Source organism: Brachionichthys hirsutus, chromosome 19, assembly GCF_040956055.1.
Source record: "Brachionichthys hirsutus isolate HB-005 chromosome 19, CSIRO-AGI_Bhir_v1, whole genome shotgun sequence".
Classification (NCBI taxonomy): Eukaryota; Metazoa; Chordata; class Actinopteri; order Lophiiformes; family Brachionichthyidae; genus Brachionichthys; species Brachionichthys hirsutus.
In genome coordinates this window covers 5,759,909-5,787,434 of record NC_090915.1, presented here as the reverse complement: position 1 = coordinate 5,787,434, position 27,526 = coordinate 5,759,909, and the positions used below count along the sequence as shown (strand labels likewise).

At 40.8% G+C, this 27,526-nt stretch overlaps 1 protein-coding gene across 1 annotated transcript in view; it reads right to left on the bottom strand.

Moving 5' to 3' along the window:
• The window catches only part of LOC137908205 (astrotactin-2-like), a 181,574-nt gene that overhangs the window by 109,725 nt on the left and 44,323 nt on the right, over positions 1-27,526 (bottom strand). Inside the window, exons 3-4 of the mRNA XM_068752575.1 lie at positions 19,877-20,288; positions 3,739-3,891 (exon numbers count right to left, since the gene is read on the bottom strand). Of these exons, the coding sequence (XP_068608676.1) occupies positions 3,739-3,891; positions 19,877-20,288 (565 nt within the window). The remainder of the gene's footprint in view (positions 1-3,738; positions 3,892-19,876; positions 20,289-27,526) is intronic.

Sequence of the window (27,526 nt, the reverse complement as noted above, 5' to 3'; positions counted from 1 at the left end):
TCAAGGACTCATTTTAATATTTGGTAGAATCACAATGTGTTGATACTTGAAGAGCCACACCAGGATAAAGACAATAAGATGCTTTATGAAGATAAAGATAGAGCCATTCATATACAATAAAATATCGGATTAAAAATCCATACACAAATGTCTTATTTTGGAATGTTGTGCAAAAATCTTCCAATTCAAGACCTTATTTGCTACAAAATAAAGTGTATATTTTGGTTTTAAAACCATTTGTGTTCTCATTCTTTCATTGCATTTAACTGACTAATCATTGCACCAAGTTCTATGTGAATATATATATATATATAGGTTTAAGGAAGTGCAAAAGCAGGTTGAACAATTGAAAAATGTGATCAGATGTGATAAGAATCAGTCACTTTGATTTGGTGGAAAATTGGAGTGAGAGAAGAGCATCTTGCAGACGTTTCTCAACACCCACAACTATCTGTGATGTGCCTATCGAGGAGCAAGAACGCTGCGCCTTAAGCTGCATCAAACATAATGTGCTCTATGGAATGACAACACGGAAAAAGTCGCCACTCATAAGCGCTGAAAGGAGCTAAAGTAGTCCCAGCTCTTTAGACAATCAACATAAACTGCAGTCCTAACAAGCATAACGGCATTTACATTCCTATGGGGGGAATGAGGGCGCAGTCACAGGTCAAATCAAAGCTCTGAGCCAGGAAACAAAGACATGAAGAGGTTTCGGCTGAAACGCTACCCGTAATCAAACTTCAGAGGTACGAGGGACGACAGCGCTCCGCACGCCAAATTCAGTTCATCGTTGGTGCTCAGAGAGCTGGAAAAGCAGCACGTCCAGGAGACAACATAGACGTCAACCTTTTTTTTTTAGTTGACTTCTTTTCTCACATTTAAAGTTGTTTGATGAAATGGGCATTGTAATTATCTTGTAGTCCTCGTTTGTCTTGGTGTGGACTTCAGTGTTGAACGTGGCCGAGCCACACAGAATGCATAGCCAGTCACGCGCCATAGGCACAGTGTGCGTCTGCAGGACAGGCAGACTTACAACCACTTCCTAAGCACCGGCAATAAGTCTTCAGAATTATGCATCTGCTGAGGCATCCAAGTGGAGAAGAGCTTAAATCACCGCAGCCATGCTTGTTGAAAATAAGGAATTATTTTAGAAAATCGCCGCATGCGATAACATTTTTTCAGAGAACCCAGGTATTAGAGGTTGCTTAGAAGAAACTAGGGCAATACATGCTGACAGGAAAGAGGGCAATATCACTACAAAGCAAAATTTCAATATGCAAGCTTGTGGGTGACGAACAGCTGCAGGATTTCGCTGAGCTGACACAAGTGCTGCTGTAGATTTTCAGCTGACTTGATTTTTACTTGTATTTTATCATCCGTGCAAAGGTGACTTCCAGTTTGGGTCCTCACGCTGTACTTGACAACCAAACCCCCCCAGGTGTGATGTGTGTTTCTACGCTGACCCTCTATTTGCTCTCGCTGCCGCGCCGACGGTGTTCCGCCCACAGATTGGCCATTAGTGGCTTGCTTTCTCCTCCAATTCTTCGGACTCAAGAAAATAATAATTCTGGGGAAGGCTGTGCGTGATGCAGACCCGCTACACATGCAGCACTGACTATTAGTCACTACTACTCGCCCTTCTGGGACAATAGTGTTCCTCTGGTGGAGGCTCGTCTCTATATCAATGGTGTGTCTGTCACCTCCTCAGCACACATTAGCACCTACATCTGTTGTCCATCTCACCACCGAGATGGAGCTGTGGGTGAATTTACACACACACACGTATGCTTGAGTGTTATGGGAATTTTGGTGATTTGTTCAACCACTTTAAATAATCACTTATAAATAAGCCATGCAGATTTTGCCTCTATCATGAAACCTTGACATGACCACAGAGTTCTACCCCATATTATAGGCCCCAGGATGTTTGCTCTGTTATCTGTACTCTTTATATCAAATCTATACAAGAGAACGCACTGCATATAAAGCAAGGCTCTCCCTTCTCTTTGTCGCTTCTGTCCATGACCTTTCTGGAACTCATTTTCTTCACTTCCCACCCTTTATTTTTTTATTCATCTTAAATTCTAGACAGTGGTAGTTTTTTGCCACCGTGGCGCCCTTTGATGTTAGAGGATTAAAATCATCTCTGCTTTAAGATTACAGTAATAATATGGAGAACACAATAATACATTCTACCTTTTGTTTTCTGCCTGGGACAGTTACGCAGGAATTTAGCAATATCTTTAGTCCATTGATGCAGCACCAACTTTCCGAATCGATTATTTCTTTCCTTCTTGCCTTCCTCTCTAACGTGCAGTTCCATCCTTGATCCTTGAAGTGTTTGTTCCATCATGTTCATAGTCTGCAGCATATGGCGTACACCTTTTCCTCACCTCTGATAACAGGCTTGCAAAGGAAGCTCTTTAACCGTCGACCTCAGTGAGGACGTCGCTCAGAGTTGTCCTTCACGGAGTTTTCAGGAGCTTGAACTGCAGCGATTTAAATTTGCAGCCAATGCTCTGAGCAGCAGGTTGACGCAACGAACACGTCACAAATGCGACGAGCATAAGCCAAACGCTCTCAACCATTGGCTCTGTGACTGGGATGATCAGTATAAATGGCATAATATATAAATGTGCTTTGTTGTATGCATTATGTTTCTATTGTAGGTGACAGTGATTAAGAGGGGAGTAAATTATTCTGTCATGGTTTAGCGGACGCATTTTAGTTAATGTCTATTTATCAATGCTAATGTCTCTGTGGTCATAACAGAATGACCAATGACACAAGGCTGTATTTTATAACAACACGCTTGATTAAAATGATGAGGAATGTTCCCACTAATGAGCTGAATTTATTGCTGCGGCAGACGATGGTGTCACCAAAGCAGTCTTATTGGCCAAAAAAAATGTAATGAGGATTGTTGGGTTTTTTTTAGCAAATGCAAAGTTTTCATTTGGTTTGTAAGGAAAGAAAAAAGCCAACATAATAAATGGAGTGCAATTATTATAAAACACAAATACAAAATTTACAGGTTAGAATTATATACAGCCTTGTTTTTGAATGCAGCAAGATAAAGACGCTGCTGCGCTATTTCTGAAAAAAATATTTATTATTTTCATGAAGACTCTGTTTATTTACACATTCATACTGGGCAGATAAATGAAAACACTGTGTAATAGATACCGAGCTACACGGGCATGCGGTTTCCATACGAGACATGGACCTGAATGATGAATATGTATCATGATGAATATGATCACAGGCAGATTCTGAATCTTTCTCAGGGTAGAGTCCTTTTCTCTATCGGTGTGTTCGTGACAAATAAAACACACAAAGAAAAACATGCACATGAATAAACCTCTCATGAATCAATTCAAATAGAAGTTAAGTTGTTAATCCTTTAAAATTGTGAACCACCGTAAAATAGTTTGGGGAAGTCTTGCATATGGAATCTGCCGAGTTTTCTACGGTGTTACATAGAAGTGACATGCTGTGACACCTGATGACTGGAATGACTGCAGAAGACAGATGGAAACAAAATGTGTGAACCTAATAAAAAGGCTCATCTAAAGGCAAATGGACAAATAAGCATAGAATCAGTGTTGCAGAAACCTGAAGTCATCAAACATTGTTCAGTATGCAGAGAAAAATTGCAGAAAATATAAAAACATTTTATGATTTTAGAGTTTCACTTTCTATCCAAAGACATGTGAGCGTTTTGACTTTTTGTCCTACCTCTGGTGTGGCTGGGGACCCTCCGGCGGCCCGTTGATGAGCTGTGCATGACATGCTGGTAGTGAGACATGTCTGCCGGTGTATTGGGAACTCGAAAACTGTCCTGGAACCTCTGCATCAAATCCTCGACTGACTCCGTGTTCGGATCAATGGCTACGAAAGAGATCCAGAGAAAATGACAGGGACGTCAAATGCTGCAATGGTGAAAGGTAAAAGACATTGCAAAATTACAATGTCGATTTTCACAATTGTAAGAACTCTATGCACAGTCTCAATTTGTTCTGCCTCGTTTATGCCACCAAAGAGACTAATAACGATGACTGCCTCAGTGCGTATGATCGTACTAGAATAGGATTTCGAACGTGTCATCCAACGTCTTTTGCACTTTCCTAAAGCATATTTCAGCATTATTTAAAATGCCTGTGCACCACTATTCAATTAATGTAATATAATTAGCCCTCCATTCTATGTCAGGAGCACAGATTTGTCTATGTTAGCATTATATCCGCAAATACCCTATACAATTGGACAACCATGGCCGAAAGCAAACATCTGCTAGAAAAACTTTGGAAAAAAAAGCTCTGTCCCAAAACTTACAGCCGTATAGTCATTACCAAAATATGTGGCCATTTATCACCCCAACCGCCACTATCCCCGGCTATCATCAGCATCTTTTGATCTGTCAGTCTGCCTCTGAGGTGTACTCTTCCCATGAATAATGGTGATGAGTTGCTCCCAGTAGATGCTCATCATGCATGCCAATGAGCATGCAAGAGTAGGGGAAGAGGAGGATGGAGAAGCTGAGGGTGAAAGTGAAGAGTCACGTTGTTTTTGACATCATTATTGGAACGGTAACAACAACAGATGCACAGTAGTCCGTGCACTAAATATGTCATTTATATCAGTAGGTGGAGAGTGACGGGTCTATTGTTAACGATGAGGTAGGGGGACCATGACCTCAAATGTTGCCTTGTGTCCCCCAGAAAAGTATTCATTCAAAAAATGTTTAAAGACAAATGCTTGCCATTTGTCCTCAAAGATGTCTAAATAGCTGAGTGAGTAGAGCCATAACACTTTATAGCAGGTGACAATTATATTTAGATAGATGTATATTTGTTGTTATGCGTACTAAAATGCTAAATCCTGTTCTCTTTCACTCTGTCTTTGATTGATCTACTATTGGCATTGGAAACACTTACAAGGATGAAGTGAAATCCAAAGGCTATGATCTATATCTCTGTTCTAGGTCCTTTGTTTGTCTTTTGGTTGGCCAAAGAATCAGCTTAATATTTTATCCCCAAATGTCAGGGCTATCTATCACATATCTATTTGGGAATAAGGGATGAGATCAGATAGAATACAAGACGACAGAATAAAGAAACGGGTGATGGTATAGGCTAGGATAAAATGGTCCAAGATAGGATCAGATAGGATGGAATGGGATTCGGTAAAATGGATTTGATAGGAGAAAAAACATCAGATGGGATTCAATGGGATGTCATCCAATAGAATAGGATAAGATAGAATAAGATGGCAATCAATAGGATGGGATAGAACTGGGGGGGGATTCAATAGCATTAGAGAGAATAGGATGGAGGTTTGATAGGAGATGATAGGATATGAGTAGAAGGGATGGGATTGGATAGGAGAATAGGATGTACTACGCAACAAAACCAAATGAGCCAGCAAGTAATGCAAGATGCAGACTTCAACCCCCCACACACACATACACACACATTCATGAGGAAGGAGTGGCATCCAGTGTCCGTGAAGTGGTTTTGTCTTTTGACTGGACAAACATGAAGCCGTTTCACTCAAACATCTAGAAGAGCTGCTCGGCTGGTACTAACATGCACCAGCACAGGAAATGACTAAAGAGAAGTAATTGACGTTGTACTTTGTGTGTATTTGTCACTCTTAGCGCTTTCTGCTTCTAGCTTTGTTGATGACTGATGAATCTAATCTACTATTCAGGAACCTTCCAAATAGCAACGATATCGATTCACCTTTACACTTCAAGCTAACTAATCAACTAGAGCTGAAGCGAGAACAAATCTACCCAGCAGACAATTGCAGATCCGCTGAACACCAGTTTCAACTCCTGTTGTTGTCCCGACTCAGACAGTCCTAAACGTTGCCTCGCTGTATTTTCCCTCGCTAGAAAGGGAAGTGTTTCCTGCTGCTTTCAGCGCCATCATACAAGGGTCAATTTCCTATCCTGACGCATCGCTGGAGACGAACGACAGCCTGCCTCTTAGGAAGTCTCTGCTGTAAGTAATTGAATGGGCTGAAGTGCAAATTTAAATATTTGTAAAAGATCGATATGCAACAGAGAAGTGCTGCGTAGATTATTCTTAGAGTCCTGACTCTCCACTTATATTTGATGAATTTGATCCAGAAAGTATTTATTTTTTACCTCCATTCATCGAAAGTGAAGCTACGGATGTAGTTGAGGCTGGAGCACCTTAAACTCCTTGATCCAGTGATTTATGTATTTTATTGCTAGTCTAGTTGTCGAGACTGAAGTGTGTAGTGTGATTGCCCAAGAAAATACAAATCGCAATTCTATTATTACTGTACTTCTTATTACAATCCTCGTAAAAATATATACTTTATTTAGTACCGAAATATAAGTCAGCTCCAGGTAATGGCATTTATAGCCCTGCTAGGCTGATTCAGGTAGAGGGCTAGAGAGAATGTGCATGTGTGGGTGTGTGTGTGTGTGTGTGTGTGTGTGTGTGTGTGTGTGTGACAGCGCGTTTGAGGTTAACTGTTCACATGCATATTTAATGACCTCCTGGAAATCTGCTTATCTCTTCTTCTGTATTACATTTGAGAACAGAAGAGATGCCAAGTCTAAAAGATACGTAGTCACAAATGAATATCGTTTGTCACCAGAGGTTGTCACAACCCTTTTGATGTGTTTTGTCTTCTTTGTCATCCAGAGCAACACACAAATACTGAATATCATCATAAAGTAAGACAGATTTTCCCCTCCTGCAAAAGTCAGAAAAAAATATCTTGTAAAAGAGGACGATGCTTTCACTAAATTAGCAACAACGTGATTTTCTGACAAGACATCCATGTCCTCTTCTGAAGTACAACTTAGTTTACAGTATTCGTCCCTTTGTCTGGCTCGTGCACGTCTGTTATTCCAAATGTCAAGACTTTCTGTCAGAAGCAGCTCCTACAGTATCTTATAGTGACATTCATTTTCCCCTGGACCCTGCAGACATCTCGTTTTTTTAGTTCAATGTCAGCTAAAGCTTCAATTCCTTTATTTTGTCCTTTTCATCCTCCTTATCTGCAGTTACTTCCTTATCAGTGCTGAGTTTGTGGCAACAGTGTCTCACGAGCAGCGAATGTCAATAGAATGTTGTCTCAGTCAACTTATTCTGTGTGGTCTCAGTGCCCGGTGCAACAAAACAACACTACTCCTCTTCTAATGTAAAGGATCACTTATTTTAACTCCAAACTTCCTGCCTCAGGAGTACACGGCTTTAGCAGCGGCGTGAAAAGCACACGGCTCTATATAAAGTAAAGTGAAGACCCTTCTTTATGTCTTAATGCCATTCAGGAGAATATTCTAACAATCAAAGTAAATGTTTTTTTTGTTTTTTTTGTTCTCTATATACCTTTATATCCAGTGTTAAAACTGCATAATGAAAATCAGAACAGGAGGTTTCTGAAGTGTCCACTTCAATCATAGTAAAACCTAATTTGCTTTTACCTCCTCGTCTTCTTTTAGCCTCCCCTGGGACTCCACTGGCAAGCAATGCACTTGTCAGTAGCCCAAGAGTTAAAATATGGCGTCACCTGGCTTCTAACGGATGAGTACTCAGCGATATTTTAAGGTGACAGGATGGCGTGGCCGCCCAAGAAGGATCATCATTTACCAGCCAGTGCTGGAGAAACTAACTGCTGCACGCTTCTTACACAGGAAATGGTTATTAATGATGCATGATTAAACAAAATAAGCAGAGGAATTCAATTAATTTGATTTGCGTGTTGAATTCAGTCAACTAATTCCCTTCAGTTCTCAGTGAAGCCAAACTCAGAAGCAACTTCCACTGCTGGAAATCAGATTTTTCCTCTCGTGATGGATAATCTAAAATGAAAATGTGCACACAGGGAACAGGGCAAGGAAATGTTTGCACGATGAATAGAGACCCTGGTTTCAAAAGGATTTCAACATTAAGTTCCAGCAAAAAAAAAGACATTGATTATTAATTACAGCATTATTACCGGTAGTATTAAATTGCATCGTATGGTCTTTAAACCACTAGACGCCGCAGCCGCTCCTGCAAAAGAGTTGCTATGCCGTCTTATGCGATAACAGCAGGGACTGAAAAAAATGTGGATGACATGAATGATCACAATCAGCAGAGAAGGCAGCAATAGATCGATGTGTGAACACATGATTGTCATCAGAAGATTCACTTGTAACGCAGTAGTTTGTGCGAAATAGCTTTGCTTGATTATGACGCCTGTATCAGAATTTATTCCCAAAAGGAAGGGCACCGTTTCACTCAGCAATAATATAAAAAATAAAAATAAATAAAAAGTGTCATGAGTTACGTCTCCAAAAAGCCTAGTCAAGCGAGTCAAGGCCTGCTTCTAACAAATTGCTGATACAGCCAATGGGAATTGCTGTCTCTCAGAAACTGAACCTTTGACCGTGAGTCTCTGTCCATAAATAGTGCTTGACCCTTATTTCTCCGAGGCCCTAGAAGATATTTCTTCTTGTGAGAGCCGTTGAGACACACTGCAGCATTTCTAGGCTCTTCAGCAACGGTCTGTGCCCCGAGGCTTATGTTGATACAGCTTACAATGCTGCTCGGAAGATTGATTACATCGGTCTGAATCCACATACACATATAAGAGAGTGGCAGCGTGTGCAGAATCCATTCCGCATCATGCCTCATCGTTGACATTGCATTTGTTGCTGGTTATTGTCAAATGTGAACATATTTTTAAGGATATCAACGCATTACATGCTGCTTTTATTATGCATCTGTAAACAATAAAGCTCCAAACAAATACCTCAGCAAATATTGTATTGATTTCCATGAGCTGCATCCGTCTGTTGTGCAGTAAATCAAAGCTATGGTGCCATTATATTCTAAGAAGTGGAACTAGAAGAAAATAAATAATCACTTGGCCCTGGCTAGTGCCCGCTACACCAGTCTAATATCATATTCAGACATTACAGTGGTGCCCCTGAAACAAGGACCAAGATGCAGTTTGTATTTGAAATGGCAGAAATCACCCATGCACATATTGCCAATTGAGCTCAACTTGTTCCACATGCATGTTTCAATAATAAGCAGTCCATTATAGACTTATCCCATTCTATGTCATCCTGTCAAGCAGCTCAACAAAAGTTATATTCACAGAAGTAGACGTAGTCACAGCGGGGGGGGAATGAGAACATTCCAGACGCTGAAATCCCCTGCCGTTTCAATTTTCAGTAACTTTGCAGGAGGAGAAGATTAAAGGAACCCAATAAATTCAATGCTGATTGCTATTTTGTATTTACTTTCCCTTTATCGTGTTGCTTCTTCGTCGGCGAGCGGACACGCACACACTGGAGTCGTATGTCTGACTTCATTTTATTTTTGTCTCCGGAGATCAATGGAGAGGAAATAGGGGTTAACCTTAGCGCTGATTCCCGCTGAGACTTATTAAACGAGCTACTGCTTAAATAGAAGCAGTCCAGTCCAGCTCTGAGAACAGCTCTGACAGAATTGCCTATGAAAGTGTGACAGGTAGAACGTAAGGAGGTTACAAACAGATAAAAAGAGAAAGACAAAAGTGTCAGGAAAAACGAAATCCGAGCCAAGGGATCCAGATATGAATGGAGGGCAAGGTGAAAGAGGGAAAGGGCAAGCCAGAGAAGTGTGAAGACTCCTTAATATATATATATATATTTAGTAATTTATCCTATGTCTAAATGTTCCTGAATTGTTTTGTTTGTTTTTTTTGTTTTTGTTTTTTCATCTTCATTGTGTTAATTGTTTTTTTCCATTACTGGTACTCCAATAGATGAGAAATAACAGTTGTATTATGGGGGTGGGATTGAATAAGTTTTTTTCTTCTTCCCACTCCTTTTCAAGCACTATATAACGTATTATTTGCTATTTTTGTGAACTTTGGTGTTTGTTTTGGACATATTTGTTGGGTTTTTGTTTCTTTAGTCGATATATGGTTTCTTGTACGCAAAAAGGTATAATATTGTTTTGTTTTGTTTTTTAATTTTTATTCTGCTTGAAACAAATTAATAAACAATAATAATAATAATAATAATAAGATGGATGAACAATGGATGCCAAAGACGGAAATGAAATGCACTGAGATCATAGAGGGATGGGGAGAAGTGAGTGATCAGATTCCTTAGATTCCTTAACCATAGAAAAATACCTTTAACAATTGCATTTACTTTGATATCATTAATAGTTTAGAAGTTATTCACAAATCAGTAATGGCAGATTCTTCTGGATCTAGATCTAGAACTTCTGAAGATACAACAAATCCGTTTGTCCACTACTAATTCCACAGTGTCTCGGTAAAGCCCAGAAAAAACAGAACCTCCTTTGTGGAGCTAATAAGAGAGATATCATTGAAAGGGTCCAAAAACAAAATCGTTTTGTTGTGAAAATTTACCCCGATTTCACCTGGATCTGTTTCCTCAGGAATTAAAGATAGAACAAATCTGTTGACCTGCTCCGATGTGGAATTGGCTCAGCTATCATCATGTATCATCACCAAAATGTAATCTGCCGTTCCTGGTAACATTTGCAACATTTTCTGAAAATGTCATCAAGATCTGTCCATAAATCTTTGAGTTCTGCTGCAAACAGTCAAACAGACAGATAAACGTTGGCAAAAACACGACCTCTTTGACGGAGGTAATGAGAGGTGATAGACTCTAAGAGGAAGAGAAAACAAAAAGGATTCACTGAAAAAGAGGACTATAATAAACTGAGTCAAAGCCAAAGGATGTGTATTGAACCAAAAATCAAACGGGGAACGCTGAGAGACAAACAGCGAGTCATGTAGAGGTCGATTGACAATGGGAGCTCAGCAGTCGAGTTTCTCCTCCCGTTCCATTTCATAGCAGAATGTTACTGTTCTTTTTTTATCACAACATTTTAAGTTGATGCAAAACCAGAAATGATCTAACATGATATGTTAGATCAACAAATTTCATAAAATCTCTAATCCCAAAATGAGATAAACACTAACAGCATTATGTTGAAGGCTTTCTACATAATCCATGTTATTTTAGCAGACTACAATGAAGAAGAAAAAAATCCTATTAAGGAGAAAATGCTCCTTATTACTAAAAAAAATATTTTGAAACTGAAAACACTTCACGGCATCTGAAGGACAAACAAGACGAGCGTCTCTCCTCTTCCTCTTGCAGGATTTCAACCTTTACTGTCTCATGCCTTGTCATTCCCAGCCAACGGAAAGCATGTGATGTCCCATCTTCGGGAAGACTTTTTTTTCCCTTAACGCTAGCGTTTGCCTCTGCTTGTATATTTTAAGGTCTCCTCTGTTTTCAGACCGGCAAGAATAAAGTACCGTCTACAGCTAGGCTATTGCCACAGGCCAGAATAAAATATGCATGTGTCTCCAACATGCTGCGCTAACTGAACGCTGCTGCCTTGAGCTCTGACCCCCAACGGCATCCAACAGGATGAAGCTCCTGACTTTCACTCCCCCCCCAAAAAATCTCAGGTCATGAGATTCAAGAACAGGATCCGAATTATTAAGATATATAATGTACCAGTCTAGGGAACGTGGAAGATGGTTGCTCAAAATCTAATGCATCCCCATTCATAGGCAACAATGTCTGAAGCCTGCAAATCTTCCGAGGTCTAGTCTGCTCGGGGAGATTAATCTTTCCAAATAATCGATTGGTATATTTCTACAAATACTTAACTTAACTTATCATTAAAAAAAAAAAATGTTTTAAGAGACTTTCACAGGTCAAGTGCAAACGGCACTGGGAGCCAAAAGCAATGCTGAGCGAAAGGAGAGGAAGGCAGTGGTGTGCTTTTACAACCAATGAATCTTTCCCATCATGCAAGGCTCTTAAAAAGCTGGATGGAACTCAAATCTAACCTGCAAAACCGAGGCCGAGCAGCTGAAGATTTTAGTCAGTGGCAAGGAAATTTGGCAAACTCTTGCTTGTTTGAGTGAACTGCAGCATTTTTGCTCTTTTGTGAGGTATTGCCAAAAGTACTGAGATTTGCACTCCTGGCAAAAGAGCATCACCGTGTAGCCGTGAACAATTATGGGCCTTGTGCAGGTTTTCACGAACTCCTGACCCACGATCAACACCAAATTGATGTCATGATAGACTGATAGACACTTATATCATACTTTTAGGTGAGACAACATTTCACAGTTCCATCAAGGAAGTCTGAGATAAAACCGAAGCAGTTATTGTGCAAGTGGAAGAAAACAGCAGGTATGTTTTTCCAATTTATTTCTCAGTTCAGAAGAGAATTCAATTGACGTTTCCTTGGAGTGATCGAACGGTTTTAGATCAGCTTCAGGTCAGTGAAGATGCTTTTGTGTCTGTGCCTCCACGCAAGGTTCCTGTGTGATATACTGATAAGTTTCCAGTCATGAAGGAGAGGAAATTAAGAGAAAATGCATTATTCAAATATAATTATACCAGGATGCCAATTGATCACACACCAAGTTAATGCATCACAACCTCAAACAAGCTATGGTAGTTAATCGGCTGCAGGCAACAGTCATTTCCCCCTACGATTGCTTATTGACCAAAGAGAATGAGGGGAACAGCTGCAGCTTTGGATTCTCTCCTGAAACAGCAAAATATCAAAGCACATGTTCTCCATGTAATTACACAAGTATATATCCCAGTATATCGAGTATCAGCTGTTTTATATTTATGAAGGAATAACCAAATCTGATGACAGTTCGTATTTCATCATTTTGTTTTTTGTACTTATCACAAGGAGACACCATTAGGGACTCCGTGGTCCAAGTTGTGAGACCCAAGTCTTTTCTGCCAAGTGTTATTCTGCTACTTCCCATTCATGTCTTTCTGGTTTGCCCCCCCCCCCCCCCCCCCCCCAAAAAAAATTAATTTGAGCCTTTTGTTTGAAATACTGGAAGCACAGACGCGCTAAGGGATCGTGATCATTTAATGTGGATGGGAAGCCTAAACCACATTTCAAAACAGCATCACGAAGACGGCTGATGAGTTGTTATGCAAAAAGCCAAGAGACACACAAGGGATTTTAAAATGTGGCAAAATCAGTGAATGTTCATTTAACTACAGTGTCTCTATGTCATCATCGTGTAAGTATCATTGCATTGTGTGTGTTTGTACTGCGTGTATTTGCGTGCATAACGACAGAAGAATAAAGATTGAAAGTTGTTTTTTTAAGATATGATGTTACCATGTGTGATGACAGCAAGTCAAGAGGGACATAGATGATTGCAGCACATCACCGGAACGATAAGCCTGAAAACGCATCTATAGCATAATGAATCCACAGTTTACGCTGCCAGGGTCACGTTTCTAAAGAAGAATGATGAGCCCCGACTTGAACACCCCCGGAATGGGCCTGTCAAAGTTCCAGCTTCATTACTGGCAAAATAATAAATCGATGCTGGCCTAGCGGCTACAAAAACAACCTCCACAACGGTTATCATCTCACTAAGGTGTGCCCTGATTCACAAGTCAATCAGGTAATCAAGATCTGGTTCAGGATTCAAAAAATATTACAGGGGGAATAATGTCTCTCTACAAAGCCCCCCCCCCCCCCCCATAAAAGAATCACTGCATTGCACCCTCATTTAACATTACATTTCAAGTAACATATTCACAAAAGACAACAGGAAGACGCACAAACAGGGGGTTTAATCCAGATTCAGCGATGCTTAGTTCAAGCCAGCGGTCAAATCTCCGGCGCTGATTCTATGGAGTTGGTTTCGATACGAGACACAGCCTTTTACAATTTCAGACATCAGTTACGTTGGTCCAAACAAAGGTTTCATAAGATTTTCCCGACCTAGACCCCTCATGTGGACGGCGTGGGGGCTGATACCTGCGATCAATCAGTAGCTCCTATGTTTTGGAACTGCCTGAAAATAGCAGGGATCTGGAGCGAGACCTCAGACTCTATCAAGAGTTCTACACGCTGTTGATCCGGCTCCCCTGACAACAGTATTAGGAATTAAAGATTAATAACATTGCAAACAAAAAGAACATAAGAAACTCAAACCAAGGACCTTCTTTATGTGAGGCAACAGCGCAACCCACTGCGCCACCACGCTGGCCTTCATTGTTGTCTGTCTGCCGAAAAAAATTACAACAGTTTTTTTTTTTTAATGTTGGATATTCCATTTGTGACTCGAGAAATTTATGTTTTTTTGTTACGTGTCGTTGCTGCCATCATTAAAATAAAAAATACTAAATGTTAAGGAACAAAACACAAGTTGTTACTTTTAAATGGCACAAACCGCCCAAACAAATGTGCATAAACAAAGTGCTTTGATTTTTAGTCCCTGGAGTGAATATTGAACCGGCGTTGGTGCTTATAAACCCGTTTCTACGCTGCGTCTCAGAAAAAGGACTCAAACCTAATGAATTTCAGAATGCAGACAAAATGATTGATGCAATTTGTCCTTTTATAAATTGGCTTCATCACCGCCGTCACACATCCGTTTACATCTGTGCATCCAAACTTTAAATAATCGTGTTTCAAAAAAGAAATTGCTCACATCCTTAAAGCGCATCCTTAATGCTTTCTATATCGATTGGGGAAAAGGAAGAAGTGGAAATCTTGGTAATGAACTCCCGTCTACTTATCATAGCGAAGGATGACAAGCCTGAGTCGGTATTAATGAAAAACAAGGCCGTGAGCTAGAATCATTGTGCCAAACTGGCAGCCATTCCTCATCAAATATGTCACATTGCCAATCTGAGGTTAGACACTGGATTATTACTCTCCGGTCTTGCGTTCAATTAGAGCTCAGTAAACACTTAATACGCTCCGTACTGACATTGGTCTTGTGGGTGATGAAAGAAGCCAATTTTCTACTCCCTTTTGTTTTTTTTGCAACTTAATTTCTCCCGAGAGCAAATCTGTCACCATGAAATATTTTGAGAACACATAACAGAGATAATTACCATTGCAAATCCAGCAACGTCTAAGTTTTTTTTGCGACGGCAAAACTACCGGGAGCTTGGTAACCCTTTTATTAATCTCAAACCATGTCAGAATTGAGTTGACAAGGTAACGCGTTGTCCTGGTTGGCTGGTTTCACACACCAATCGTAGGCAGACATATTATTTGTTTATTCCATACTATAATAGGCAAGGCCTTTTATCAACAAATTCTGTCTTATGTCTATTTTAGGCAATGATGAATACAGTTATGCAATTGTAAAAATCTATGTACCTTTCAGCAGATTCTCAGTGGGGCGCGTGCAATTCCCAAAGCTCTGTCTGTGTCGACAAAGTAAAATAAATATCCTGTAATTGCGAGAAGCAGTCTTTATAAACATAATCTCATTATAATGAATAAGTGGAACAAATGAATGCATTTTGGGGTAATTCTGTAGTATCTTATCTCTGATTGTATCACATTAAAAACATCAGCAAGCAAAAGCTCTTTATTACCAGTAGTATACATCCACACTCAATGGGACTACACAAGATTCTATACTATACAAAAAGCAAGATTCAAAAATTAATATGTGGAAATAAATACAAAAATAAATATATAAATGTAATTTATATATGTAAATAAATAAAAGCTCTCTGCTCTTATATTTATTTTTTTCATACTGCAGACGAAAAATGCAGCAAAATTGTTTTATTCAAATGAGGGGGCGGTTTTAAGTGCATCTTGGGTAGAACTGTTTATTTTGTAATTGTGGCAGTTTTGGTCCTCCAAGTGTGTGTCAAACAGACCTCAAGTATCATTACGTATGGGAATTAGAAGAGTGGCTTATTATTGCAAGGGCCACTTCAATTGCTCGCGCTCAGACATGCTTAGCATAGCAGTGATGTGAAACACCAATGAGATCACATGGGAAGCACCGGTTCACCTGTGTGTACTGGCTTTATGCTTGATTGCCTTATGACTGCGTGGTTGTAGAACACCTTCATGCAGAAATCTGGAATTTTTAGTAAAAGTTTGTCCCAGGGGGGGGAATGGTCTAGAATAGTACTGGAAATACACTGATGTGGTTTCAGACAGAAATGCAGTTTATCTGGGAATATTGGATTTGTATCGTCTTACCGGCGGGAAATTGCATGTTTGTGGAGGTGGAGGGAAAACGGAGAACCCGGAGAAGAGCCACGCGGACACAGCGGTGAACATAGAAGCTTCAAACAGATGGGAGTAAAACCAGGTAGCTTCTTGCTGTGAGGCGACAGCGCTAACCACTACGCCATCGTGCCACCATGAATTTAACATGAACTTGCACCAGACAGACAGACACAATGAGACTTGGGACCACTTCATCCCAGAAGGAGGATGTTGCTGACCAACCAGAAATAGCCAATACTAGATGCATATCACCTGAACTTACCTGCAGCCCAAACCAGTGAGGTTTCACGTGTGGTTTCTGAGGCAGCTGCTTGAAGTGATTCCACTTTATCCATTCCATTCCAAACTTTACACAAATCTACATAATCACGATCCCTTCTCTTTTTTTCAGGAGCAGCCATATTTCTTGACAAGATTTTTCTTTTAATTGACCCACTTTAAAGATGCTACATCGGCGGCGGTATAGTCCCATTGAGTGTGAGTGTGAAGCACTCCGTGGTATCTGAACACACATGCATGGTCTCTGGTGTATGATAGTGAACTCAGTCTGGTAAGAAAAGCGAGAATACATTCCTCTAGGTCTGCAAGAATAGACGGCAATCCATTTCCAACAAATTAAATAGCTGCGGGACAAAAGAAAATAAAGAATTACCCCTTGACTTGATCATTGAAAACTGAATTCTGAATACTCTGCATTTAGAAGGAAAACTGACTTTAGCGGGTCACAGCAAACAATGCGCCAACAGATGCTGCACGCAGGGGCATATTAATCTTCTAGGAACAACTATGCTTACACCAGCTTCAATGTAGGGTAGACGGGCTCTATTTTCATTTTGCATTTTGCAGAGAATCAATAGTCCTATATTAAAACGGAGACGTGGATTTGCGAGCTGTCCCTTGTCCGAGGCTACAACTGAGCTTGCAAGAGATCTATTTTCTCTACTTACAAGTAGATTGCTTATATGTTACCAAGAACACTGGATTGTTGAGCACAATATTTGAATACTGAGAAAACGAACACATTTTAACTCATTCAATGCCAGCCGTTTTCATCTCAGTCATATGCTGAGCCCCAGCAGTATGCGCTCATTTTGCCCTATTTTACAAGACCCACAGAATATGATGTACTATGACTATGCAAATGAAAGATTAAATTCTCTTCTTTTGATCAGAAAAGAAAGTGCATTCCTACCCTGTTTTATTCTGGAGTTATTGGCCGTTGAAGAGAGGCAGAAATCAATTTCAAACCTAATTGACGACTTTAGATGTCAATGGCATTGAATGAGTACAGAAAAAAGACAAACTGGAATGTTTCCAACATGAAAATGTTTTTTTTTTTTAAACAGACCCTGCAAAGATCTTTTGATCCTGCAAACCTGCGTCTGAATGTCTTGAGTCTTGTCACATTTACTTCTCAGAATACAGATGAAGCTCAGAAGAAGATGATGCAACTTTGTGCAGCATATTTTAAACTGAAAGGGGGAGGAACAGTTTGTGTTCTGATGTACTCTGATGGCGAAAAGTACTCCCTGGGCCCTCCTCATGTAACAAGATTTTCAACATGCCACAAAAGGTTTTTCTGCACCTGATTTACGCTGCCCATGCAGCTCAATGCAATCCCCAAAGGCATGGTCATCCTGCAGAATAATGTAACTGACAGGCCTCATTTGTTTGCTGGTCTCTGTAAGAAGAACCAAGGCCGCGCACAAACCTGCGAGACGCAGCCATAATCCCTGAGGATAAGAGTATTGAATTCAGTTAAATGGGGTTATCTGTCAGCAGTGACAGACAGATAAAGGATGAGTGGGATTTGGCGACTTCTGCTGAGCAGCAAAGACCAGGTGGGACAGGCGTTAATCACCCCTGCATTCAAATATTGCAGCTCTATGCAAAGATAGCAAAGGTGAGGCATCAGATTAAATGGTTAGCATGCCAGATTATTTATGAAAATGAAGAGATGTGTCCAGAACTGTGTTTGATAGATTACACTTCAAAAGGAAACTGTCCTAATGTGAAGAAATGGAAGTGGAACTCCTGGAGACACTTTAGTGAGAGAAATGCTTCATTAAGGGAACAAATTCTTTACCGATGGACCCTCAGATATCAAACAATGTTAAAACATGTTGCTAAAATCACTCTACCGCTCATTAACTGAACTCATTTTTCCCAGAAGACGCACAATCTTGCTTTCCTTCAATGGAGACTGTAAACCTGCACACGGAGCTCAGGCAATTAAAAACAGTTTTAATGCGTTCTTAAATTCAACTTAAAATATGAGCCTAATGTTTGGCGTGGATGTTCAGTGGACTCATTATATTCAATAGGGATTAAAAGTATATTACTCCATTTCATTTCTTTTTTTTTTAATCCGACTTTGAAATAAGGCATGCAGCATAGCATGCATTTCTTTCATTAAGGATAAATTAGCAAATAATAACCTCAATAATTATGTTACACGTGATTTCACTGTGGAATGATATTCATCTTAATATGTATTTATGCCTTTTTACAGACTGTGTCTGTGTTGTCTACAATTCTAAACTTAACGCTCGCTCTCTTTTTTTTATTTGCAGTCTATTATTTAGGATTGATGGCCTCGTGCTGGAAGGACCATTAGATGGAATACAGGAGCCTTCAACCACTCTGTTTCCAGGGATACACTTATAGGAAAAGAGCACAAATTCACTTCCATGCCTTCTCCTGCTTCCATGCTGCTCTGTTTCTCCTTAAATGAGCTGAACTTCTATTGTATAGTGAGTCTTGTTGCGTTGTGTCGATGTGACAAATGAAAGGACTGCTAAAGATAACTTGCCTGTATTGTCAGAGTAGATAAGGCAGGTCTTTCCATGCAATTATTTACGTTAATTGTCCCCGTATTGAATCTCTTTGGATGTTTGAGAGAGAAACCCCAGGGGGGGTAAACAGACTGAAGAATCCAAAAACATGTTTTTATCAGAGTTGAAATGCTGCAAAATATTGTGCTGAAAACTCAGTGATCCAGTCCACTGACCTTAGTAGATGTAAATACAGTTATATGGTGTGACTCCGACCATGCTTAATTATCCCTCCACCTCAGTCAGCTCACTTCAATTATGTAAGTCGACATTTCAACAGGATGTCGGATCAACCAAAGCCGCATAGCCTGAGGTAATAACAACTGGGAGATTTGTTTGTAATCCTCCACAGAAGATCATTTTAAAGTGTAACTAAAGGCAGGCCATTCTTTAAGTGCAGAATCCTGACTACGTTCGACATGCATCAGCGGGCTGCACACCCGACCGACCTCAGCGCTCATCGACAGGACCTCCCGACCTCTGTCATTTGAACTGAACACATTCACATTGCGTTTCATAAAACGCCATCATTTCACGACTTGACAGAGTCGGAGGGAATGGATCGGGGAAGCGCCAGCTGGTGTGAAAGCTTGCGGTTTCGCTGCGCGCTGATGTGGTTTCAGACGGAAATGCAGTTGATCTGGGAATATTGGATTTGTATCGTCTTACCGGCGGGAAGTGATGACACGAGTCATACAAAACAGCCCATTTTTAACAAAACGCCAGCAATTCATGCTGCGATGCCGAAAAGCACGGCTGGGTTTGTCCCAAGCCATAAGGAACTATCCAGACTGGTCCATCTGGGGGCCTGGCACCGAGAGGATGTACAGGTCATGCTTGTAAAAGCAGCACAACCACCACCGAGCACAAGAGACTGTTTACAACAGGCGTGTGCTGACCATGCAGCTAAAAAATACAGAACATTGTAATATGCACACATTAATCTATATTAGGAATTGATTTTCTCAACTGACCTACCTCGTTTTTCAAAATTATGCGTAATCTCATTGCCCTTGCAGATCATATCTGAGGGCCCATAGCCCTCCTGGACTCTCCCATCACTCATCTTGGAAGCGTGAAGCTGTTTGGGTGTGGAGCTACGGGAGCGTCCGCCCGGGTCGTCGTCATCACAATCATAATCATCAAGAATCGGGGTCTCACGGATCGGCATGCCGATGACGGAGCTCCCATGCTGGTGCGCACTTCGAGAGCCCTTGTATGTGTCACGGCCCTGGGGCCCCAGCAGGACTGAGGGAATGTAGTGGATCTCGTGGGTGGCTTCGGTGCTGGCGCTCTTCTGGGGGATGCGGCGACGCTTGCACCATCGGTGCCGGGTGTAGAGGACAAGGGTGAAGAGGAGGATCAGGAGGAGGAGCGCGATGAGACCTCCCTGGAGGAAAGTGAGAGAGAAGTCAGAAAGACAGGGGTGAGGGAAACACAACGGCTGCTACGTCAACGCCTATCGGTGTCATCAACACTTTGATATCTACATCTCAAAGCAACATAATACAGCTAAATAAGACTCAGAAAGCACAAGATTTAGTGAAAGTGTAGTTTTCATTCGTTTACTGCATCAGTGAGTCACAGTTTAGAATAATGTGAAGGTGATTTGAGAACATCTGGATGCACCTGCACCTCACAGTACGTCTTCCAGTACATCTCTTCCTCACTCCTCTTCAAATTATGTCAAGGCCACATCGTTCAACAACACAACACCTAACGGCAATAATCAACACACACCCCACATACACAACGTCTTAATAAATAGCATGTCCCCTCATATGACCAAATGTGATGTGACGGTTGAAGACATGTATCAAACATGCGTCAAAGATCAATAAGACAAAGCAGGTATTTAAAAAGAAGGATACCGAGCTGGAGAAGCACACGACAGGTTTTTTTGTGCCGCAGAACACACAATATTTGAAAATGCATTTGCTACAGATTAAGGACTGCATTACGTTGCACAAATTCCCCCCTGCTGCTGTGCGTACCCCCCATGTTTTAATATGTACAGCACACATGCACCATAATACAGGCAGAACCTATTTGTAGCGCTGCATGCTCCATCTGGACTCGTATCTTTGTAACACAACCCGATGCCCCGGGGACGTAAGCCTGTTAAGCCCTGCCCTTTCTTCCCTGTAAATTTACCAAGAAGCGTCCCATTTCTCCACGGTTCAGCCAATATCTCACCGTCGCACACACTTCAAACGTCGTGCCATCCATCCTGTGGCAGAGTAAATCTCTATTCACAGACAGAGCGGCGGAAAGAAAGTGAGGGCCGGACTTATACTTCCATTTTTCCACAATGCCACCCTACAGGTGATGTCATATTTGATCCGGCAAGACGAGGTAAGATGCAGAGAGAGCACTTTAGCACTTTTAAATACGTAGTCATATGTAGGCACGCATACGCATTTGCGCAAATACTTCAGCCACGGGCACATAAAACGTGAGTGCAGGCACGTGCGAACTGAATCACGACAGAATAATAAATACAATCCACATGGGTTGATTCATTACAACATTTAAAATTCCATCTTCATGAGGAAAAACAAACCCCTTTCGACGTATAACTCACGCGCCGCTGGTGTACCCATAAATCAAGCTGTGCCGAGAGGAAAGGTGGCACACAGAGGACTAGTAGTCACACAATCTCGTACATAAATCTCCGATAGAATGGCAGCTTTGGAGAAATGCCGTCCCACAAAGTCCCCTTAGCCCCCCGCACTTCGACATTAATTCCAGTTGAAGAGCAGCAAAAACACGCGACGGATGACGTTTCGCTTTAGCAGAAGTGATAATGGAGTGACATTATATGACTCTGCTGCACCAAAAGGAAGAAGTTTGACGTTTCAGTTTAAAATAATCTTCCTTCCGTCAGTCTGAATCATAAGACAGAAGTATTTCTTCGGAGCCGTGAGGCCTTTATTTATCTCAAATGTGCTGCGATGCGTCACTGTATCGGGACTTGGAAGCGGAAGTGACATTTAAAGAACTCGACCTTCAACAATTACTGAAGGTTATGTGTAATGCTGAATTACAGATAATCAAGCTCATTCCATTTAATACGGAATGCTTTCTAAATAGAATCCAGAGCTCAGTGCAGGCAATATAAAAACTTATTCCGTGTTTCTGAGACTTCCCCTTCATGTTTGATTACGTCGGTCTTCCGTTCTTCAACCATATAAATTCACAGTGGCAGATGAAGCCATGAGGGAAAATGGGTTTTCTGTTCATCTTCGGAGACTACAAATCCCTGCTGCTTTATTCCTAAGTGACTTCATGGGGAGGAGAGTGACTGCAAAGCTCCTTAATTCCACTTTCTTCTGCAACAGAAGTTTACTTCCCTCGGTTATTTTTCGATGCTGCTTCTATGTGAATCACCTTGCATGCCCGCCCCCCCCTCCCTTCCTTCTGGCCTTTTGCTCTTCTTTCTGCACCATTAGCCCCTTCCTGTAAATAGTCCATCTTGTTCCTGCTGTCACTGTTTTTTACCTGTCATTTACTATCCTCCCATCCAGACCTTTTTTTTCTGCCATGGATCATGTTGCGTCTTACTTTTATCGTTCGCTGCCAGGCGTCTCGCTTCCTTTTTAATCCGTATTCTTTTACAGATTGAATGTAGAATTTGGCTACAAACACCAGCTATGAATAATTCAACGCTTTTGCCAAGTTACTCTCAACTGATATAACACCACAAAATTCATTAGATTAAACTATTACCCCGGTTTAACAATGACAGTCAGCTTAAAATTTACTGAAGTTGAAGGACAGCAGGTTTTTCTGGTGCACATAAAAGCTGCCAGTGACAGACAGAATGAACCTGAGCATGGTAGATAAAGTCATTAATGTCTGAGTTCTAAGGAAAATAAGAGCTTTTTAAAAAGCTCTTAGTCATAAGGCATTATTATTATTATTGAACTACTTGGTTGGCAAATTATAGCATTCAGGGTATTCCATAAACCCTGAATAAAAACGACATCTGATGCTGTTTTGGGGCTGCACGAGAAGAAATTTAATGACATGCCTGAAAATCTGAGTCAAATCAATTCTAGTAAATGTTGTTTTCTATCACCAAATTATAATAAAATATTCACCCCGACAGGAAAACAGAGGAAAGGAGCTGTTTCAATTTGCCCGGTTACAAGACTGAATTGTAATCAATTATATAAATAACATTTTGTTGGCTAAATACAAATAAGTTCTTGTCAAGATTATAGCAAAATAAGAAATGATCAACATTTAGTTCCAAAGGTGAAAGCAATGGGGTGCAGAGAAAAAAAGTTGGATTGATGTTGGAGGATAAAGATAAAACCACACTTAGCCATACATATAAATTGGGATTTTTATAGATGCATACTTATTATATCTGCAGAAGCCATTTCCAGTGCAACTAAAAAAAGAATGTCTTTAAAAGATCAGCAGAATATGATATTAACTTCTATATCATGTTTTTCCAAGCCTTAATAAATCCTTTATATTGATTAGTGTACATGTCGAGTTGTCATGAAGAGTCATAATATAAATCCAGTTTGTTTGTTTTTATCTTTTGGGCTCTCTTGTAAGACGCATGGCCAACATTTACATTTCCAACATTTTGTAAACACGGAGGAACATCTTGAGCCTGTTTATGTAGGTGATATTCCTTCTGCATATTTACTGTGTTGTATCTAAATCTCCGCAATGTGGCTCTCATCCTGATGCCGGTCCTTCTGCTGGGGACAGAAATAGCGCCGTCACCATGGATCTGTCCGGTGAGTTACCTCACTTTCTTCCATTCAGAGAAAAAAGGAGCAGATGTTTAGTCCAATGTGTTGTTCCCTTATAAAAAAATAAACTCGAACAATAAGATTGCGATGTTACAAATTAAACATTAATAAAAATAAATCATCATTCTGTGTTAAAAATCATGTGAAAGCTGCAAAATGATCTGGTAATTCACCACAGAGATAGAATAAGTTTCCAGCAATTCTACCCGAATAAGGAGCAAAATAAGGCCTCATCGCTCACCGTGACAGTTTGTCTAGTCACTACAAATTAACACTACAAAATAAACGCGCACTTTAATCTAAAGCGTTGTCGAATAAGCTTCAATTTTATCTTGTTAACTACAGCATAAAAATCTGATTCCAACATTGCGTGACAAGCAAAAGTATCATCGAAACAAGATCTTGACGACTTAATGCACAACGACGAACAGATGAAAGTGTCATTCATTTATTCTCAATCAGCATAAACATTTTAAGAAACAAGAATTTTAATGCTCAACACAATATTGATCCACTTGAGCTTCTGTAGAGCATCAAAATGAGGCTACTCCCCGGAGGTCCCACTGAGCTTCTCATGCAGTAGAACAACACATGCAAGCACATGCGCTGTTCTTTAGCCACCATCTGTGCACAGCGGAGGTCACGGCTCACTGAACCAAGGAGCCATCAGCCTCCTGCTGCAAGGGAAGACTGGGAGGATGCATCTTCAGCGAGTGCTTTAGAGCAAGCGCCAATCTGAAACGGTCACATGTCCAATTCCAAAGGCAAAAAAAAAACCAAAAGCAGCAGATGACATGGAACGCATCAGCATGTGGTGAAACAAATAGCTTCCGGACACCTAGAAGCGCCGAATGCTTAAGAAGGGAGCAGCAAGTAAAACACATCGACTCTGCAACTTTTTTTTTATGTCCTCGCTCTCCCTCTCAGAGTCGTATATTTTTCTCCCATCGCTCTCCCAGCAGGAAGTTAAAGTGGCAGGTGCCCAAGCATCTGTTCGCCAATCTCTCTGTCCAACTAGAAGACGCAGCATGAACGACAGAACTTCGGCTTGCATGGTTAATGTTTCCACTCGGCTCATTCACCTTGGAGAAAAACATGTCTGTCCCTTTCCTGTGGACACGGAGGGACACACGCTGATATCAGGCTGATTTGATCTGGCTTTCACGAGGAAGAGTTTTCGCCTCTCTCTTTGTCGCTCTTTGGATTTCAAATGTAGTCGAAAACACAGGTCTGAGCTGCCGTCCCGTTTGTTCATTTACCCGGTGACTCACTCACTCTCTCGGAGCGAGTGATTGAGTATCAGCAGATGTTCGCATGTGCAACAACAACAACAAACGCACTAAACCAGCATCATTGCCTTTTTCTCCATTGCGGTGAGGGTGTCTTTGCTTCAGCATTGTTTACTCTGTTGATGCAGGTTTTGGTTTGGTTGTTGGCAAATAGACGAAAGGACAGTTTGATTTATTTAAATCATTTTTTTATGTTTGTTACAAGAGATAACTGAAATAAAAATCACCCAAAAAGAATTCCACAGCCTTGGCAATGCAAAATCGCCAGAGAAATTACACTGACCAAAAAGCTCGCCCCTAATCAAAAAACCTGATTGCACAGTTATTGAAAACTGGATGACAACCTAGCGGTGTTCAGATGAAAAGCATCAGGTCGACCTTCCCGTTCCGTCCATTTCAACGTGGGAATTAGTACAAGTTTCGATCATCCACTCCCCACCCCCTATTCAATCGCCTCGAGTCCTGTCCCTTCATTACTCCACCTCTCCATCCTCCCCTTTTTCGTGGCATGATGCTCGATCCCACACGGGGAAACACTTTGAGGGAAGATAATGCTGTCTTGAGCCATGGCTTTGTGAATTATATCAGTGAATTAGATTTGCTGTTTTGATGCTCCTGCCCACCCAACAGCTCTCCCTGGCTTCTCCTAGCTTGATCCTACGCCCTACACCCACCGCTTTCTTCTCTCAAACGATCATTCTCCCAGCTCAAGATTTCACGGGGGCCAGTATACCAACAGTAAGGACGCACTTTGATCACAGTCTCTCTAATGAGTCTTACATTTCCTGAGAGACTAATTATTATATGTCATCACCTACAATAAATATCTTTGTTATGGTCACTTGTCTCACCTGGTTGGCAGATGGAGGGATGGATGGATGGAAAATGGTAGCTGGTCACCTTTGTCATATTTAATAAATGAAAGCACAGTCAAGTCAGAAGCTAATTACCAACACCATTGATTATTAACAAATATATATCCTCAAGCAATATTTGACATTAACAAGTAACTGAGTTGAGAACCTGACTATTAAACTGGTTCCATTTCATAACAGAAGAAATCAAATCTGCATTTTGTTTTATTTACTGACGCAGAGTAAAATACATTTAATTACCAGAATTAATAGTTCCAAGAATCTCGGGGGGGGGGGCTTCAAGTATTTTCTTTTCTATCATTCAATGGATGTTTCAATGCTCCATCGTGCATTAATGTGTTTTGTCCATCCCTGTGAATGAAAACAGTTAACTTAGTTTTCTAGATGTATGCGGTTTAAGGTAAGTAAATTATTATTTTTGTTTTAATAATATTAAATATGATCTTTGAACATCACCCCCAAAAACCTTTTTACATCTCCACAAGTTTCATTTGATTGAAAAATTGCAAAAATAACTGAAGTGAAAACAAGTAAAATACAATAAGAAGAAGACAGGAAAAAGATCCGTTTGTAACCCAGAAAGTCATCCCTCCACAAAAGACACTTTGCATTCCAAGAACCATACCCAAGGGCCTGAAGAAAATGGATATAATGTTGTTTTCCTCTACGATTCTAATGCAGTCTGGGTAAATTTCTCAGTATAATGACATCCCATGTTGCTCACTATATGCAAGGTAACCGAATATAATTGCCTGATGACCATGCATGGCTGCCTGTTCATTACCGTGGCGAATTAGCACTACTGGAACAGAAGAGAATGCAATGCCAAACCACAGTACATTAAGGGTCTTTCATTTGCTTTTAGAGAAGATAAATGATATTTTCACATTGAGGCAGTGTGAACCAACTGTAAGCACACATGCCTCCCAGTGATATTTCAGAAGAAGCAATGTGATTAGAAATGCCATGCCAATATTTGCAGTGATGTCACGAGGGGCCAGTACAGGCTTGCTACAGCTGTTGATAACAAGGTAATAAGAGGTCCCGGACAATGACACCCTTGGGGTGACTTTGAATGAGAAAAGGGAAAGGCTAAAGAGTAAAAGTGGCAAGGAAAGTTTATTTTTGCTCCTGTAGCGATGCAGACATCAGAGTATGGAAGATGCATTCAAATAGTAGCGTCAGACATGCACAGTAATTTTGTTTCCCCCATTTGGCTCCAAGGGCCTTATTTCGAAAAATGCTTCTCAAGGCTGACATGCATTACTCGGATTGCTCTTTTGGCTGCGCCATCAGGAACCATCACTTGTGATTTAACAGAGCAGGGAATAAACTAAAAAATGTAGTGCAAATGGCTTTGCTCCCTGCTAAAGAAAGAAAGAAAGAGCCTTGGCTGTAAAAGCTGTAGCAGAACTGTGTGTGATTATGCATGTGTTTATTTGCTAGTGTGCACCTGCACCCGCCTGCACTGCGTCGCAGGCGGACGGGGCTTCATCCCCTGTTATATCCCCTGATGCTAAGCTTGAATCGAGGTCTTGTATGCATCTGGAGTTGTCAGCCAAGTGTCACCACAGCAGCTTGTGCGAGTAAAGCCGGCAGCGATGGCCGGCAGCTGAAAGCAAAGGCAGCTCTGTCCAGTCCATATACCATTCCTACCAGATGCAATCAAAAAGACGCATTTTGTCTCCC